At 36.3% G+C, this 19947-nt stretch overlaps 1 protein-coding gene across 4 annotated transcripts in view; it reads left to right on the top strand.

The window, feature by feature from the left end:
• The window catches only part of LOC125657800 (acetylcholinesterase-like), a 49093-nt gene that overhangs the window by 12904 nt on the left and 16242 nt on the right, over positions 1 to 19947 (top strand). For 3 of the 4 annotated variants that reach the window (XM_056148755.1, XM_056148756.1, XM_048888576.2), the window contains 2 exons: positions 9488 to 9681; positions 10883 to 11060. In XM_056148755.1, coding sequence (XP_056004730.1) covers positions 9488 to 9681; positions 10883 to 11022 — 334 coding nt within the window. In that variant the 3' untranslated portion in view covers positions 11023 to 11060. Of the gene's footprint in view, positions 1 to 9487; positions 9682 to 10882; positions 11061 to 19947 lie in introns of those variants that run through there. The other variant, XM_056148757.1, reaches the window with a different exon arrangement.

The following is a 19947-nucleotide window of genomic DNA, read 5'->3' on the forward strand; positions in this document are numbered from 1 at the left end:
GTCGGCTGCTGATCTGTTGTTTGTGCGTTCGAGTCTAGCATAGGTTTTCAATTTTTCTGCTTCAGATTACTCTCTACTAAAAGTTTAAACTAATTTTTTAACTAAACTAAATATATTCAAAAGTTGTATCAGTGCACATATCCTGCACTTTCCATCCATATAAATATTCCTCCTTAAATCACGTGTCTGATAACTCACACCTATACAACAGACAGTAATCACATGCTTCTCTCTAACTTAAATCACGTGTCTGATAACTCACACCTATACAACAGACAGTAATCACGTGCTTCTCTCTAACTTAAATCACGAGTCTCATAACTCACACCTATACAACAGACAGTAATCACGTGCTTCTCTCTAACTTAATCACGTGTCTGATAACTCACACCTATACAACAGACAGTAATCACGTGCTTCTCTCTAACTTAAATCACGAGTCTCATAACTCACACCTATACAACAGACAGCAATCACGTGCTTCTCTCTAACTTAAATCACGTGTCTGATAACTCACACCTATACAACAGACAATAATCACGTGCTTCTCTCTAACTTTAATCACGTGTCTGATGACTCGCACCTATACAACAGACACAGAGAGTAATCACGTGTTTCTCTCTTACTTAAATCACGTGTCTGATAACTCACACCTATACAACAGACAATAATCACGTGCTTCTCTCTAACTTAAATCACGTGTCTGATAACTCACACCTATACAACAGACACAGACAGTAATCACGTGCTTCTCTCTAACTTAAATCACGTGTCTGATAACGCACACCCTTACACAGACATTAATCACGTGCTTCCCTCGAAATCCTGAATCCTTACACGTACTAGCGTGAAACATATGTATGGTGTCTCTCGATCATGTTTTTACACGTACTAACGTGAAACATATGTATGGTGTCTCTCGATCTTGTTTTTACACCAACTAGCGTGAAACATATATATGGTGTCTCTCGATCGTATTTTTACACGTACTAGCGTGAAACATATATATGGTGTCTCTCGATCTTGTTTTTACACGTACTAGCGTGAAATATATGTATGGTGTCTCTCGATCTTGTTTTTAGTTACGAATTAATGCCTTGAGATAAGCGTGTAGGTATCTGTACTGTTAGAGTACTGTTATAGGACTATCACTGTGTTGGTATCTGTACTGTTATAGGATTATCGCTGTGTAGGTATCTGTACTGTTAGAGTATTGTTATAGGACTATCATTGTGTAAGTATGTGTACTGTTAGAGTACTATCACTGTGTAGGTATCTGTACTGTTATAGGACCTTCGCTGTGTAGGTATCTGTACTGTTAGAGAACTGTTATAGGACTATCGCTGTGTAGGTATCTGTACTGTTAGAGTACTATCACTGTGTAGGTATCTGTACTGTTAGAGTACTGTTATAGGACTATCACTGTGTAGGTATCTGTACTGTTATAGGACTATCACTGTGTAGGTATCTGTACTGTTATAGGACTATCACTGTGTAGGTATCTGTACTGTTATAGGACTATCACTGTGTAGGTATCTGTACTGTTATAGGATTATCACTGTGTTGGTATCTGTACTGTTATAGGATTATCACTGTGTAGGTATCTGTACTGTTAGAGTACTGTTATAGGACTATCACTGTGTAGGTATCTGTACTGTTATTGGACTATCACTGTGTAGGTATCTGTACTGTTAGAGTACTGTTATAGGACTATCACTGTGTAGGTATCTGTACTGTTATAGGACTATCACTGTGTAGGTATCTGTACTGTTATAGGACTATCACTGTGTTGGTATCTGTACTGTTATAGTACTATCGCTGTGTAGGTATCTGTACTGTTATAGGACTATCACTGTGTTGGTATCTGTACTGTTATAGTACTATCACTGTGTAGGTATCTGTACTGTTATAGTACTATCACTGTGTAGGTATCTGTACTGTTAGAGTACTGTTATATGACTATCACTGTGTAGGTATCTGTACTGTTAGAGTACTGTTATAGGATTATCACTGTGTAGGTATCTGTACTGTTATAGGATTATCACTGTGTAGGTATCTGTACTGTTAGAGTACTGTTATAGGACTATCACTGTGTAGGTATCTGTACTGTTAGAGTACTGTTATAGGATTATCACTGTGTTGGTATCTGTACTGTTATAGTACTATCACTGTGTAGGTATCTGTACTGTTAGAGTACTGTTATATGACTATCACTGTGTAGGTATCTGTACTGTTAGAGTACTGTTATAGGATTATCACTGTGTAGGTATCTGTACTGTTATAGGATTATCACTGTGTAGGTATCTGTACTGTTAGAGTACTGTTATAGGACTATCACTGTGTAGGTATCTGTACTGTTATAGGACTATCACTGTGTAGGTATCTGTACTGTTAGAGTACTGTTATAGGACTATCACTGTGTTGGTATCTGTACTGTTATAGGACTATCACTGTGTAGGTATCTGTACTGTTAGAGTACTGTTATAGGACTATCACTGTGTAGGTATCTGTACTGTTAGAGTACTATCATTGTGTAGGTATCTGTACTGTTATAGGACTATCACTGTGTAGGTATCTGTACTGTTATAGGATTATCACTGTGTTGGTATCTGTACTGTTATAGGATTATCACTGTGTAGGTATCTGTACTGTTAGAGTACTGTTAGAGTACTATCACTGTGTAGGTATCTGTACTGTTATAGGATTATCACTGTGTAGGTATATGTACTGTTAGAGTACTATCACTGTGTAGGTATCTGTACTGTTATAGGATTATCGCTGTGTAGGTATCTGTACTGTTATAGGATTATCACTGTGTTGGTATCTGTACTGTTATAGGATTATCACTGTGTAGGTATCTGTACTGTTAGAGTACTGTTAGAGTACTATCACTGTGTAGGTATCTGTACTGTTATAGGACTATCACTGTGTAGGTATATGTACTGTTAGAGTACTGTTATAGGACTATCACTGTGTAGGTATCTGTACTGTTATAGGGCTATCACTGTGTAGGTATCTGTACTGTTATAGGACTATCACTGTGTAGGTATCTGTACTGTTATAGGACTATCACTGTGTAGGTATCTGTACTGTTAGAGTACTGTTATAGGACTATCACTGTGTAGGTATCTGTACTGTTATAGGATTATCGCTGTGTAGGTATCTGTACTGTTAGAGTACTGTTATAGGACTATCACTGTGTAGGTATCTGTACTGTTATAGGACTATCACTGTGTAGGTATCTGTACTGTTATAGGACTATCGCTGTGTAGGTATCTGTACTGTTATAGGATTATCGCTGTGTAGGTATCTGTACTGTTATAGGATTATCACTGTGTAGGTATCTGTACTGTTATAGGATTATCACTGTGTAGGTATCTGTACTGTTATAGGACTATCACTGTGTAGGTATCTGTACTGTTATAGGATTATCGCTGTGTAGGTTTCTGTACTGTTAGAGTACTGTTATAGGACTATCACTGTGTAGGTATCTGTACTGTTATAGAACTATCGCTGTGTAGGTATCTGTACTGTTATAGGATTATTACTGTGTAGGTATCTGTACTGTTAGAGTACTATTATAGGACTATCGCTGTGTAGGTATCTGTACTGTTATAGGACTATCACTGTGTAGGTATCTGTACTGTTAGAGTACTGTTATAGGATTATCATTGTGTAGGTATCTGTACTGTTATAGGGCTATCACTGTGTAGGTATCTGTACTGTTATAGGATTATCGCTGTGTAGGTATCTGTACTGTTATAGGATTATCACTGTGTAGGTATCTGTACTGTTATAGGACTATCATTGTGTAGGTATGTGTACTGTTAGAGTACTATCACTGTGTAGGTATCTGTACTGTTATAGGACCTTCGCTGTGTAGGTATCTGTACTGTTAGAGAACTGTTATAGGACTATCACTGTGTAGTTATCTGTACTGTTATAGGACTATCACTGTGTAGGTATCTGTACTGTTATAGGACTATCACTGTGTAGGTATCTGTACTGTTATAGGATTATCACTGTGTAGGTATCTGTACTGTTAGAGTACTGTTATAGGACTATCACTGTGTAGGTATCTGTACTGTTAGAGTACTGTTATAGGACTATCACTGTGTTGGTATCTGTACTGTTATAGGACTATCACTGTGTAGGTATCTGTACTGTTAGAGTACTGTTATAGGACTATCACTGTGTAGGTATCTGTACTGTTAGAGTACTATCATTGTGTAGGTATCTGTACTGTTATAGGACTATCACTGTGTAGGTATCTGTACTGTTATAGGATTATCACTGTGTTGGTATCTGTACTGTTATAGGACTATCACTGTGTAGGTATCTGTACTGTTAGAGTACTGTTAGAGTACTATCACTGTGTAGGTATCTGTACTGTTATAGGATTATCACTGTGTAGGTATCTGTACTGTTAGAGTACTGTTATAGGATTTTCACTGTGTAGGTATCTGTACTGTTATAGGATTATCACTGTGTAGGTATCTGTACTGTTATAGGATTATCACTGTGTAGGTATCTGTACTGTTATAGGATTATCACTGTGTTGGTATCTGTACTGTTATAGGATTATCACTGTGTAGGTATCTGTACTGTTATAGGATTATCACTGTGTTGGTATCTGTACTGTTATAGGATTATCACTGTGTAGGTATCTGTACTGTTAGAGTACTGTTATAGGATTATCACTGTGTAGGTATCTGTACTGTTATAGGATTATCACTGTGTAGGTATCTGTACTGTTAGAGTACTGTTATAGGATTATCACTGTGTAGGTATCTGTACTGTTATAGGATTATCACTGTGTAGGTATCTGTACTGTTAGAGTACTGTTATAGGACTATCACTGTGTAGGTATCTGTACTGTTAGAGTACTATCACTGTGTAGGTATCTGTACTGTTAGAGTACTGTTATAGGACTATCACTGTGTAGGTATCTGTACTGTTATAGGACTATCACTGTGTAGGTATCTGTACTGTTATAGGACTATCGCTGTGTAGTTATATCTGTACTGTTAGAGTACTATCATTGTGTAGGTATCTGTACTGTTATAGGACTATCACTGTGTAGGTATCTGTACTGTTATAGGACTATCGCTGTGTAGGTATCTGTACTGTTAGAGTACTATCACTGTGTAGGTATATGTAATGTTATAGGATTATCACTGTGTAGGTATCTGTACTGTTAGAGTACTGTTATAGGACTATCACTGTGTAGGTATCTGTACTGTTAGAGTACTGTTATAGGATTATCACTGTGTAGGTATCTGTACTGTTATAGGACTATCACTGTGTAGGTATCTGTACTGTTAGAGTACTGTTATAGGACTATCACTGTGTAGGTATCTGTACTGTTATAGGATTATCACTGTGTAGGTATCTGTACTGTTAGAGTACTGTTATAGGACTATCACTGTGTAGGTATCTGTACTGTTATAGGATTATCACTGTGTAGGTATCTGTACTGTTAGAGTACTGTTATAGGACTATCACTGTGTAGGTATCTGTACTGTTATAGGACTATCACTGTGTAGGTATCTGTACTGTTATAGGATTATCACTGTGTAGGTATCTGTACTGTTATAGGACTATCACTGTGTAGGTATCTGTACTGTTATAGGACTATCATTATGTAGGTATCTGTACTGTTATAGGACTATCACTGTGTAGGTATATGTACTGTTAGAGTACTATCATTGTGTAGGTATCTGTACTGTTATAGGACTATCGCTGTGTAGGTATATGTACTGTTATAGGACTATCGCTGTGTAGGTATCTGTACCGTTAGATTACTGATATAGTACTATCATTGTGTAGGTATATGTACTGTTAGAGTACTGTTATAGTACTATCATTGTGTAGGTATCTGTACTGTTAGATTACTGATATAGTACTATCATTGTGTAGGTATCTGTACTGTTATAGGACTATCACTGTGTAGGTATCTGTACTGTTAGAGTACTGTTATAGGATTATCGCTGTGTAGGTATCTGTACTGTTAGAGTACTGTTATAGGACTATCACTGTGTAGGTATCTGTACTGTTATAGGACTATCACTGTGTAGGTATCTGTACTGTTATAGGACTATCATTATGTAGGTATCTGTACTGTTATAGGACTATCACTGTGTAGGTATATGTACTGTTAGAGTACTATCATTGTGTAGGTATCTGTACTGTTATAGGATTATCGCTGTGTAGGTATCTGTACTGTTATAGGATTATCACTGTGTAGGTATCTGTACTGTTAGAGTACTATCATTGTGTAGGTATCTGTACTGTTATAGGACTATCACTGTGTAGGTATCTGTACTGTTATAGGACTATCACTGTGTAGGTATCTGTACTGTTATAGGATTATCACTGTGTAGGTATCTGTACTGTTAGAGTACTGTTATAGGATTATCACTGTGTAGGTATCTGTACTGTTATAGGATTATCACTGTGTAGGTATCTGTACTGTTAGAGTACTGTTATAGGACTATCACTGTGTAGGTATCTGTACTGTTATAGGATTATCACTGTGTTGGTATCTGTACTGTTATAGGATTATCACTGTGTAGGTATCTGTACTGTTAGAGTACTGTTATAGGACTATCACTGTGTAGGTATCTGTACTGTTATAGGACTATCATTGTGTAGGTATCTGTACTGTTATAGGACTATCGCTGTGTAGGTATATGTACTGTTAGAGTACTATCATTGTGTAGGTATCTGTACTGTTATAGGACTATCGCTGTGTAGGTATATGTACTGTTATAGGACTATCGCTGTGTAGGTATCTGTACTGTTAGATTACTGATATAGTACTATCATTGTGTAGGTATATGTACTGTTAGAGTACTGTTATAGTACTATCGCTGTATGAAATTCCAGCTTTATTATCAAACATGGAATTTCTTGATCTCTATCGTTACTACCCAATTCAAGCTGAATAGGTTCTTTTGTACCGACTCTCATTTCTCAGCGTACCAGTATGTTTTATGTATATCACAATGTCTGTCTTCTTACAAAGTGTAAACTACAAAAACCAAATAATAAGATCTGATATTCGTTCATTAATTACTGCTCTAGATGTCCGAAGAGGGGATATGATATTGGAGAACTTTTATTATAAACTATCAATAGAGGGTAACCAGACATGACTTTACAAGGAGCAGAAATATATTATATTAAAGTATAAATCAAATAAAATGAAGTCTAGCACGCCTTATATAAAAACTATAGTAGATGTGTAATTAAAATATTCAAATGTTATTTTGTCCTAAAATATCCAGGAAAACCATTCTAAATCTGGAAAAATCGGTCTTGTTTTGATATAATTTTTACAATGACATTGCAGTTTCGACAGTTGACCTTTGTTTTCGTATTACTGAAATAAAATGAACATTCTGTGTATCACAGTATATTACAATACATTATGACCATTTCATGATATAAATTGCGATATATTGTTTCATTTGATAAATTTTTATACCATTAATCGGCTTAATATTCAATTCCTCTTCATTTCGTACCGAAAACAAAAACTTGCACGGATGCTTTTTTAATTTCTTAACTCTGACGTCTTTCATACCGATTGTTAGGCCATTCTTATCGCACTAATTTGATTACGGATTACTCCGTTTCCCTAATCAAGACATACGGCTCACGGCGGGTGTGACTGGTCGACAGGGGATGCTTACTCCTCCGAGGCACCTGATCCTACTTCTAGCGTGTCCAGGGGTCCGTGTTTGCCCAACGCTCTATTCTGTATTCCTTATAGGAGTTTCGAGATTGATCACTGTTCGTTACCTTTTATCCAGAAGTGGTCCCACGTAGCCCATTTGTTAGCATGTAATCGTAGTCGGAAAACTCTGCCGCCATCTAATGTAAACAATGTTGCAAGAGTTGTATTTTTTAAATAAATATTGTTTACAAGCGTCTCCGTCTGATAAAGTATACGTAACTAACGCTACAGACGACTTATATCACCAAGAAATGACGTCACAAAACATGTAGAAAAAACCGTTACGTTTATTTTGTATCGCGATACCGTACAAAATTTGATATATCGTAATATTTACATTTCCAGTGTATTTACCTTTGACATCGTTACTAATCCTAATGACAGTCATTCCCTCGTGAATGCACTACAGTTATGAACAATGTGCGTATGAATCGTGATAAATATAGTGCGTCTACTTTAATGGCTGGGAATTCCGACAGAAATGAAAGTAGAATGTAAATATAAGAAATAAATTTAATTTTCTATAATACATGAAGATATGACCTGCGACGCTTCCCGCCGATATACTCCATGAAGCGCGTTATATTTCTTAATTATTCCAGAGAATAACAAACCAGTCTCGTTTAGGCAAAATTTATGCAATTTTACACATCCATTCATGAAAATGACAAGGCGAGGGCAGTGTAAACCGCGGGTGTCTCCACGCAGTGGAGAGGACTTCGTGTATCGTACCAATTGTATGAATCATGATATATGACTAATACTGCGAACGGTGCTAATATGAAGTACTTTACTCTCTATCTTGTCTTATATAAGTATGAACAAAAGAGGATAACAAACGTTTATCAATCTCATTAACCCCCGAAAGAGAAGGGTAAACACGGACCCCGGGACATACAAGAGGTGGGATAGCTTCATTAGTTTGTAAGTACATGTTATTTAAAGTCGGCACTATATACATTTAAACAAATCAGCACAAGCTCGAATATATACATGTATAGTGCCGACTTAAGATAAAATTTACTTATTTACGATCAGGTGCGGAGGAGGAATAAGCATCCCGTGTTAACTGGTCACACCCGTCATGGGCTCTATATCTTGATCAGGTAAACGGAGTAATTCGTAGTCAAAATCAGTGTTTCACCCTATATGAATTAGCAACCGGCACCGCGTCAAACCTAAGACGTTTAACATAAGCACTGAATGTTCCTTCGCCAAACACTCGGCATTAGATGCGAAAGTCTCGGGTCTTTCGGATATGACCTTCCCTTGTCACGGTAGGCGTCGACACGAGAAAAAAAATCTTACTGCTACAGCCTTAAGTGTATTGCATAGATAAAATTCTGTAGCGAAATTTTTCGAATGGGACGCAAAACAACATTGTTCATACGGGAACCAGTTCATTCGTGATGCCCATTTTATAATGAATATTCATGATTCTATTTGGAATGTATCAGTTCGTTTCACGAGATAAGCAGCTAGGTATTCTGAATAGGTATGTATCAGCCCACCGAATACTGACACACCGTAGTCATTTTTCGAAAAGTTTCAGAGAATCAGTAAAATACGTCGATTTTCATTTACATGTATAATATAGTGAAAACCCAGCAGAGGTATAATGACGTTATACATTCCGATACGCGTTATATATCACGCAGTTATTCATATTCAGACGTGGAGAAGGGTGCTTAAAACCAGTTACCGCCTCTTTTTCTAGTATGGACATTTTACAATTTTCTTTAACAGAAATCCAAATAAAGAGCCCGGGGAAACTAGAGATGTGGACGACTGGCCAATTCACACTTACAAAGAACGAGAGTACATCGTTTTAGACACCAAATTCCACGAACACAACAAGAAACCGACTGTGGAAAAGGGATATAAAATTAAACAATGTGCATTTTGGCGAGAATATGTTCCTACACTTATGCATACAACAGGTATGTTTGAGGTATTTGTAAGACAATTTTGTACATATGTCTTTAAACCTTCCCTACCTGGACAGCTACGCATACATTCGATATATTTCATTAACAATTAACATTTTGCTAAAGAGTAAAATTATCGTCGAGAGAAAAATTAGAAAGTCGTACTGCAGAACACCACATTGGAAGAGGAAAAAAAAACTTTTGAAAAAAAAACCCTGACTTTCCTATCATCACAAACCTTCTATGCTGTATTGCTTTCAAACCATACTTACCATATGTAACATGTTTGCAACTAACGGTTTGATTTTCGAGTGACGTGTGATTTTGGAATGATAACAACTAATTTTGGTTGAAGACTTTGCTTCCTGTAATCCAACAGGTGAGTAACCATGTTCAGTTCCGTGTGAATTTCATAAGTATGTTGTGAAACAGACACATTGCTTCCTTATGGTTATAGGATACCCAAACGTTTGGACTCAGTAAATGAAGTAGGATTTGATTGTGTTCTATTATTTGACCTTTTTTATTTTATTTTATTACGGATGCAGATATTGCCTTGATATTTTGTCAACGACTTCCTCTTGGAGGAACACAAGTTCAGTTTGCTTTGCAGCTGGATTGGTGCATTATGACCTACTTTATGTCAATCGGTCATTAATACATGAACTGCACCAATAAACAGACATTTTTGAAGAATTTTTGGGGTAATATTTTGTCATTGACTATTCAAGTAAAGATTTGTGAATGATATAAAATTAAAAGTGGTTTCATAGAGAAAAGTTTGTTTAAATATGGGGTTTTAGCATCAAAACATTTACTAATAGTTTTACAAAATTTTATGATAAAGCTTTAAGTGTACCTTATGACCTTAGCTGACTTTTGGTGTTTCCTATTCAGTCATTGCAATATTACTAGATCGTGTTGGTAATGTCTTTATTTCATGTTTCTGGTGTTTTATAAAGAATACACAGTAATTCCCATTCAGATTTTGTATATGTACTTATAATTAATTGTTACTAATTGTCAAATTCCTTTTGATTGTCCGTTTCTGAACTGTTCTTATTTGAATTTCAAATAATTGTGTCGTCTATCCGTGATAACGTCATTCCCGGTAGAAGGATGAAATCAGTTTATCTGTAGTTAACGAAAAAAGTTTGATTTATATCTATCGGTACCATGCTCTGGTAATACATGTTTTCCTGTGCATTTTCAGCGAATATGTCTGACATCGAACGAGAGTGGAAGCTAGAATTTTACCAATGGAAAACGAATTATATGGTTCAATGGCAGAAACAGTTTGACGAGTTCGTCAAGAGTTATGAAGATCGCCTACAGTCCTGTAGCGCCCCCTAGAAATGGAGTTCAACAATTAAAACTTAAAACATATCGAAGGTCTTGTTTTTGCGTTGTTTATGAAAAAAAATAGTTTTGTTTCTTTACCACGAACATTACTTTTATCGCTAACACTACCATCATGGCAGATTAGTGTCAAATCATTCTATTTTAGAATTCTCCCCCTTGTGTTCTGGAGGTCAAAAATATTTTCATTTCTCTGTTATTTGCAAAAAGTTCATCTGTCTTACGCACTACGTAAATTCAAAAAAAGTTACCGCGCGACTTAATTAATGGATGACTTAATGAATAGCCATCTTCTCGTGATCTTATATAGTACTACGATTTTAACGGCTGGAAATCCGGTAGAAATGAAAGTAAAATGTAGATATAGAATTTATTTTTTGAAACAAACAACGCGTCACACCAGCATAATGTTCATGAAGCACTACTTTTTAACGCGCATCATGAAGTAATCAGGCGTGAAGCGACGTAGTTCGTCCTCATGTATTGTCAAAAATGTAATTCATATCTTAAATATAAACATCTTTATGGGGCACATGACAGAACACAGCAATATACTGCTCTTTTCTCCAACATTTTCACACACGTCAACTTTTACAGCAAATAAAACAGACAACAAAAACACATCGATTATCATATGTAAGGCAAGCACTATCTCCCCCTCGATAAATATTATCAAACCTTCCCACAGCATTTATAATGCTAACGGTAGGGAAATGTGTGACATCCTAATGATATAGGGCTAGCAATCGGAACGACCTCGTTTCGAGGAAGTGAGATTAAAACACATTGAGATTTGAATTCCAGCACGTGAAAAACCGAGATTGGGGAAAATCCGCACTAAGTCGGTCGTCTGGTTAAAAATGAAATTCCTCTCTCACTTTGATTGATACAGCTCATCAACTAATGATGTCAAGAATTATCACCGTGTTATATATATAATTGTACATGTAACTGCGTACAGAGAAATTACTATAGTTCTCAGTTCAGTTTTATTTATTACATGTATTCCCTTTGAAGTCGTGATATCGTGTCCATAAGTTTTATTTGGCTTATTATAATCCCCGTGTTGTATAACTAATCAATTCAAAATTAAATATTGCTCTACATTTTCTTCTTGGGTTAAACCCTTTTAATAGTGTTCCCATTTGGTCATGCAAATTTCAAATAAACTTCAATCAGCGTTATATATTAATTTATTCATGTTGATCTTGATAAGAAAATCCTGCTATACACATTCCGATGTCAACCCTAAGCCTTTTCACTACCGCGGAAGCCCCGCTCTTTACATTATACGATTATATTTGAATTTAATACAGATGCTATCTGTGGATCTGGAAAGGAAGAAGTTACAGGAAATCCCTACAGTGAATTGTTTCCATGTAAACATTCTGACCTATATAGTGAAATTCCTACAGTGATTTGTTTCCATGTAAACATTCTGACCTATATAGTGAAATCCCTACAGTGAATTGTTTCCATGTAAACATTCTGACCTATATAGTGAAATCCCTACAGTGAATTGTTTCTATGTAAACATTCTGACCTATATAGTGATTGTTTATATGTAAACATTCTGACCTATATAGTGTAATCCCTACAGTGAATTGTTTATATGTAAACATTCTTACCTATATAGTGTAACACCAACCTGACCCCGGTAGTAAAAGTTTCATTTGATGTTTTCTCTCTCTTTTAAACTGGATTCTACGCTACATAAATCTGTCTGCATTTTTCTCCTATATATATATATATATATATATATATATATATATGGTCCTGGTTTGACGTTATCATTATATGGTGCACAGTCTGGTTACGAGTTCTGTGTACAGATATGACTAAAATGTTTACAAGATGATACCTGTATATCTATATGATGCATTGTCGCCTTGTAGATTTCGAAATAAAGAGTGTTCTGGATATTTCTACCGATGTGTGCTTACTTAAACATTTGTTATGCAAGGTGGTTTGATGCTTTGGCTTTTTTTTGGCTTAGTGGTTCTCAAGATTTTTTACTTTTTAAAAATAGACCGACCTATTTTCATATATGAAGGATTCAAATGAAAAAAAGCAAGCATGAACTATCACGTAATAATTACATTCATTCTGTTTTGTCCCCATCATAATTAGCAATTCAAACCGAATGTTATTTTCTCATGTGTACTTTCATTTTTTGTGCAGGGATTTTGAAGTACTGCAACTGGGACGTCACAATCAAAATGCTGTATTTTCAACATTATTGATTATGAAGTCAAAATGACAAACGTTGATAAGTGATGCTTGTTTTTTTTTAAATGCTTAATAACGAAACAAACTGCTGTCAACTTAACAGTGTACAGATGTAAATAAAAAAAGAAAATATAGATAATATCTTACATTATAAGGAATGTCTTTTGGTTGTTAGGTCACCTCAATCACTCAGGTGACCTATTGCTATGTTCACCCCCCCCCCCTACTACTATGGTCTGCATTCTTTGTGCGTTAACAATTGAAAATTTATAACTTTTCTTGAGAACTACCCTTCCAATCTTTTCAAATTAGGTATGAAACATATTTGGGACAAGGGAGGTATAAATTTAAAACTTCAGGACATCTCCACCGGGCCTTAGGTGTGGGGCAAAAACTGCCAGAAACTGACCAATTTTCAAAAACCCTCTGTACAACCATACATGCAATCCATGTATATAGCATTACCACATGTAAACAATTGAACATTTTTTATTACTTCTTTTCATAACTTTGGGAAAAGGGGTACATAAATTATAAACTACCCCCGGGAACTTGACAAAAGCTGCCAAAAATTGACCAATGTTCAAATATCTTCTTCTCTACAAACACACATGTGTTAGAGGGATTTAAAAATGCATAGTGATGTAAAGCAGGAAGACCTCTAACGTTGATTGCTAGGATAGGATTTGTAATATACTGTTTTTGTGTAAAACATTTAAATAACTTCTTTGATGTTGAAACTAAATGGATATTTTGAAGGAGGTGGTAACTTTCCCCACCAAATAGTAAATTTGGGGATCCCATGGGTAGTGGTTTTGGTACCAGGTAAAGCTAGAATGGCCGTACCTCGTAAGTAACAATATACATGTACAATGAAAAAGACGCCATGTTGCCGTACATGTACTACTCGCTCTATGCAAGGTGAAGATAACGAACAGTGATCAATCTCATAACTCCTACAAGCAATACAAAATAGATAGTTGGGCAAACACGGACCCCTGGACACACCAGAGGTGGGATCAGGTGCCTAGGAGGAGTAAGCATCCCCTGTTGACCGGTCACACCCGCCGTGAGCCCCATATCCTGATCAGGTAAACAGAGTTATCCGCAGTCAAAATCAGTGTGCCAAGAACGGCTTAATAATCGGTATGAAACACGTCAGACAGCATTTGACCCAATGCGAGGTTGTATTGACGAACTAGATCGTTATAACTACCATAGAATTTGCGAAATGCTGACTTCAATCGAGACTGTTTAAATCCCTGTACCATCAACTTGTTTGTCAGTAGCATATATAAACGTTTTGGACGACAATCACGTGACGAACTGTATCCAATGGCAGAGCGTCATTCTTGTCAGATGCATGACTATATATTATGTAAAGTCTTTCACCAGTATAGGCATGTGATTTAAGAACACGTCTTGTTTTATACTGCTGCTGAATATTACAATTTAGCTTAGATATCTAGCCCCGCATAACAAGGAATTATAGGTATCACAGTCCTTATTGCTAGTAATACTTTTCATCAATACTCGGGTGACCGATAAGGCCTGTGGATCTCTTGTTGAAAGTATATGAGATGCATTGATTTTGACTGCGTATTACTCCGTTTACCTGATCAAGAATAGCGCTCAAGGCGGTTGTGACCGGTCGACAGGTGATGCTTACTCCTCCTAGGCACCTGGTCTCAGCTCTGGTATATCCAGGGGTCCGTGTTTGCCCTACTCTCAATTCTTTATAGGAGTTATTTGATTGATCACTTTGTTATCTTCACCTTTATAGGAATTATGAGATTGATCACTGTTCGTTATCTTCACCTTTATAGGAGTTATGAGATTGATCACTGCTCTTTATCTTCACCTTTATAGGAGTTATGAGATTGATCACTGCTCGTTATCTTCACCTTTATAGGAGTTATGAGATTGATCACTGTTCGTTATCTTCACCTTTATAGGAGTAATGAGATTGATAATTATTCGTTATCTTCACCTTTATAGGAGTTATGAGATCGATCACTGTTCGTTATCTTCACATTTTCATGATATACCTTGAGTGCTCTTCATACTAACATATTTTCACGGAGCGCTTAAGTTAAACGCGCGCCATTCAATAGCACACAGAATAAGTTGTAACGTCAATATACTATTAATTATCAGCACAGAGAATCTCAACTTATCTTCAGAATCAAGTGCCTGTGGTCAAGATGCAAAGTTATATCATCTCGTATACATTCAAAACCTGAAAATTAAATATTTATATTTCGGCGTTTATTGTGCCAACAGTACGTAAAGCAGTGCTGACATTAAAAAGAAGTCTTCCTTTTAAATATCCTCATTACCTACTTATCAATAAGTCGGAATAGAGATTATGACGTCATCAGTATGGTTACGTGTCGCATTGTGATGTTAAATAATTGGGAGTTATCAAATAAACCACGATACATGTCTTTTTCATAGCACAATAATATTGGCGTGTCACTATTAGGACTTATCATATAATCGGTTTCCTCGACATTTCAAAAAGTTTTTCACCGAGATTTCGTGACTATTGACCGTGATTAGTGACCAAAAAAAATAAAAATAATAATAATAAATAAATCAAATACAAACAAAAACCTCAGAAACGTACAATTGTGACATCACGTGGATAAATCTTACCTCTCATGCGAACTTTAATTTCATATTTAGCGACATTGCCTTTCCAATACAAGTTACAATGTATAGGGGTCTATAGGTTATATAATTAAACAATTACACGTATATTCTCCCCATTATCGAACAATAGTAGTTAGAAAGTCCTGGATAATAACATATCAGGTTGACCGCAGACTACTTGGGTCTTAAAATCGGAATTTCACAAATTCTCTGGTCGTTATAACGACCTAGTTAGCCAATAAAACCTGTCATTAGGTCAAATGCAATCTGACAGGCCGGGATTATTCTGTTCACCTGATCAAGATATATAGGGCTCGCGGCGGGTGTGACCGGTCGACAAGGGATGCTTACTCCTCCTAGGCACCTGATCCCACCTCTGGTACATGTATATCCAGGCGTCCGTGTATTTTGTATTCTTTATAGGAGTTATTAGATTGATCACTGCATGATCGATATTTTCACATTTTCAAGTACAAGGTCAGAAGTGTATTCATGTTAAGACCCAAACACCCGTGACCCTAAGGAAAATATGAACAGTACTGATGTGTATAATAATTGTACAGTGGGTAATGATGTGATGGTGTTGAACATTTCTAAATTTGTCAGCAGGCAACTGCCAGGGGAATTAAATGGGGAAAAAAAACTCTCTAAAAACTTGCGAAAATTAAAATCCTTGCCACATGCACATTTTTAATACCCATACGAACATTCTGTAAAATGAGGTCCTAACTGGAAAACTGTGGGAGGAGTTAGCTGGACAAATTAAGTACCCCCCCACCCCTATTAAATTTCAAATGAAGTCGCAAATTCCTTTAAGTCGACTGATGAGAAAAGAAAATAGAAAACCCTAATCGGACGTGCAAACACCACTACAAGTTCCGTTTAAAGACCCGATAATGTCTTCACGTGAATTTTAAAAAAAATCTGGAATGTGACGTACAAACGCGACACGACCAAAAAGTTTCTTTGACAAAACCATGAAGTTTGAAACCCAGTCATCACTTATGGTGACTATTTCTCTACCACATGTTTATGTTAATTTTTGAAAGAATCAATATGCAATATTTGCTCATAAAATTATTTCACAATTATGGCAAGAAACTATCGACTTGAAAAAACAAAAGATCATTTTACTCTGTCCTCCTCTTCTCTCACCAGAGGGAGCGTTACACAAACTTCACTTACACCTAATGACCTATGTCGACGCTTGGAATCACGTGACAATATAATCACGGTATAAACGTTCTCTTTTCCGTTCCCTTTAAAAGTTCTGGCAACAGGTGCCCACTGGCACTTTTAAAATTACATTTTTACAATTTAGTTGTTTGCCTCCTATTTTACAAGTTTTATCGTATTTTTAAAAAAATAAATAGCCTTTCTTATTTTTGATTCCATTAAATCTCAACCAGTGAAATGTGCTTCGCATAATACAAAGTAGTTTCCAAAAACAGCGATTTTAAACAATTTACAGTAAGCATCAATCTAATTGCACCAAAAGCATTTCATAATATAACTAAATGTTGGATATTAGAAACTTTTACAGGATTTCTGTAAATTGAGCGTTTACAGAGGTACACGCATAGTGGGAGTAGCGCACGGAACTCTGGGTAGAGAATGCTGACCTCCAAGTAGCTAGATTACAGGGGCACGCCACCTCTCCCAATCTTAATGCTGATTTCATGACGACCAACGACATAAGCTTTTGGCAAAATGTTAGATGGGGGAATATCTCCACCATCAGGATTGTAATTACAGAGTGTGCATGAGCGACAAGTATAATGTACTACAGATTTTCGTATCGTTTCCGTCCTCATATTGTTTTTTAATGAATAGACGTAGAAGTACAAGATCTCGTGACTACACAGAGGGAGAAACCAAAACTCCTATTTGACTTCGCCAACTCTAAATTTGATTGTATCCAATGTTGAGCTTTGATTTCTATCTGATCTTTGGTATAAAAGTTATTCAATCGTCAGACCATCTGTTTTATGTTGAATTTTCGTAGCCTCGTTATGTCTTTACTCTATTTTTGTTTATCTATCAGAGATTAACGCGTCTTCTGAGAGAAATATCAAACGTCCTACGACTATCTTGTATTTAACCCTTAGATCTACAACTCGCGGTTTTACAGCGCACATTTATATAACCGTTACTTGTCGTCAGAAAAAGCGTAGCAAGTAATAAGAGCTTGTGCCACTTTGGGGTCTATTTAAAAAATTCTTCACAAATAGCCAAATCTATCGAAAGTTTCAAATAGTTCATCAATATAAAACCGCTAATGTCAAGTGAAATGTGTAGCAGTGATGACATACGCTTACATGCTCGTTACTAAATCCTTGATACTTGCTTCGCTAAGAGGGTGGGTCTTGCGATGAAAAATATTCAACAGTGTGTATTCCCCTCAATAACGCGGCTCTATCATCATCTGTTAGACAGTTTTTAAATGTTTGGGTTAGTTGAGCAAAAACCGTAAAATTAAAATCACCATAACACACTTCCCAAGGTAGTCATACATGAATTCATGTAACAACGAAATTGTGTTAGTTGGTAAAACTACACAAGAGGTCCATGGGCCACATCGCTAACCCGAGTCACCATGGCCCTGCTGTTGTGAATTTCATTAAAAAAAATTCTGAATTCATTTTGTTTTTACCCAAATAGTATGGTCCAAAAGGGTTACGACACAAAATAAACTTGAATTCACACAACATGGGGATGCCTCAATACCATTACGACTAACATGGTCATGCTAGTATGAAATGAAAGGTCTTGCCTTAAGAAATTTATATTCAAAATGAAAACTCGACCTTAGATAATTCAGGAGAATCAAATATTACCTAGGTTAGGTTTTCTTAAGTGTAGGCCAAAGTTCAAGGTAAAAACTTTGATGCCAAAAATAGGTGAAAGCACAGATAAAATACATGTACTCTCGAGAGCCCATCATTCACCATTCAAGAGACACGAGATTGAAATTTTGGTCAGACAGAACAAACACAATGTCCCTACACCCCCCCCCCCCATGGTCACAGGGGCTTAAAAAAACTTCAATTAAGGAGGTACGCTACACCAGAGAAATTTGATATGGATGAAAAGTGGAGGATATGTACAACAATATTTTGAAATAGCCAAATTAATTAGTTTCGTTGAGGTCCACGGACTTTAGGCCAGATCTAGATGAGTTATCGGGGTTAAAGTTTCGTTAAGGAAAACTCTCAAATTTACTTTATATAGTCAAAAAATGCAGTTTTAGTTGATAGCAACCTGGAAAAAAAACTTAAAACCCCTGCTGGACTCGAACCCGCGATCTACAGTTCAGCAGTCAATGTGCTAACCTACTCAGTTAGGCGATGAAATTTTAAAGGAATAAACAAATATTGCTAATATTCATATTTTCAACCATGTTTTAAAAGGAAGTCAGCCATTATGACCATGTAGAGTACATGTATATATACAACTCAGTACATATATAACTCAGATATTGTGGGCTCATCCTACCCCTGATGTAAACAAATTTGACTAATCTTTAAGATTTTGAAAGATACTCATGTAAAACTTTGATCCCCTATCCTGGCCAGACTTACCCCCTGGGATCATGATTTGAATAAACTTGAATCTGCACTACATTGGGATGCTTGCTAACCATGGCCCTGCTGTAATTGAGAATATTTTTTCCTATTTATAGTCCCATGTAAAACTTTGATCCCATACTGTAGCCCACCCTACTTCTGGGGGTTACAATTTGAACAAACTTGAATCTCCACGACCTGGGTGTGCTTGCATATTAATGTCACTAATCATGGCCCTCCTCTTCTTTAATAAGTAGTTTATTATATTTTCCTATATATCTGCAAACATTTCAGAAACTTTGATTCCCTATTGTGGCCCTACTCTACCCCTTGTTCCCATGAACTAACTTCAATCTACATTATGCCAGGAAATTGTCATGTAAATTTCAATTTTTTTGGCCCTGTGGTTCTTGAGAAATTTTTAAACCACCCTATCCTATATTTTCTAGACTACCTCTCCTTTGGAGGG

The sequence above is a fragment of the Ostrea edulis genome, chromosome 9 (assembly GCF_947568905.1).
Source record: "Ostrea edulis chromosome 9, xbOstEdul1.1, whole genome shotgun sequence".
Taxonomy (NCBI): Eukaryota; Metazoa; Mollusca; class Bivalvia; order Ostreida; family Ostreidae; genus Ostrea; species Ostrea edulis.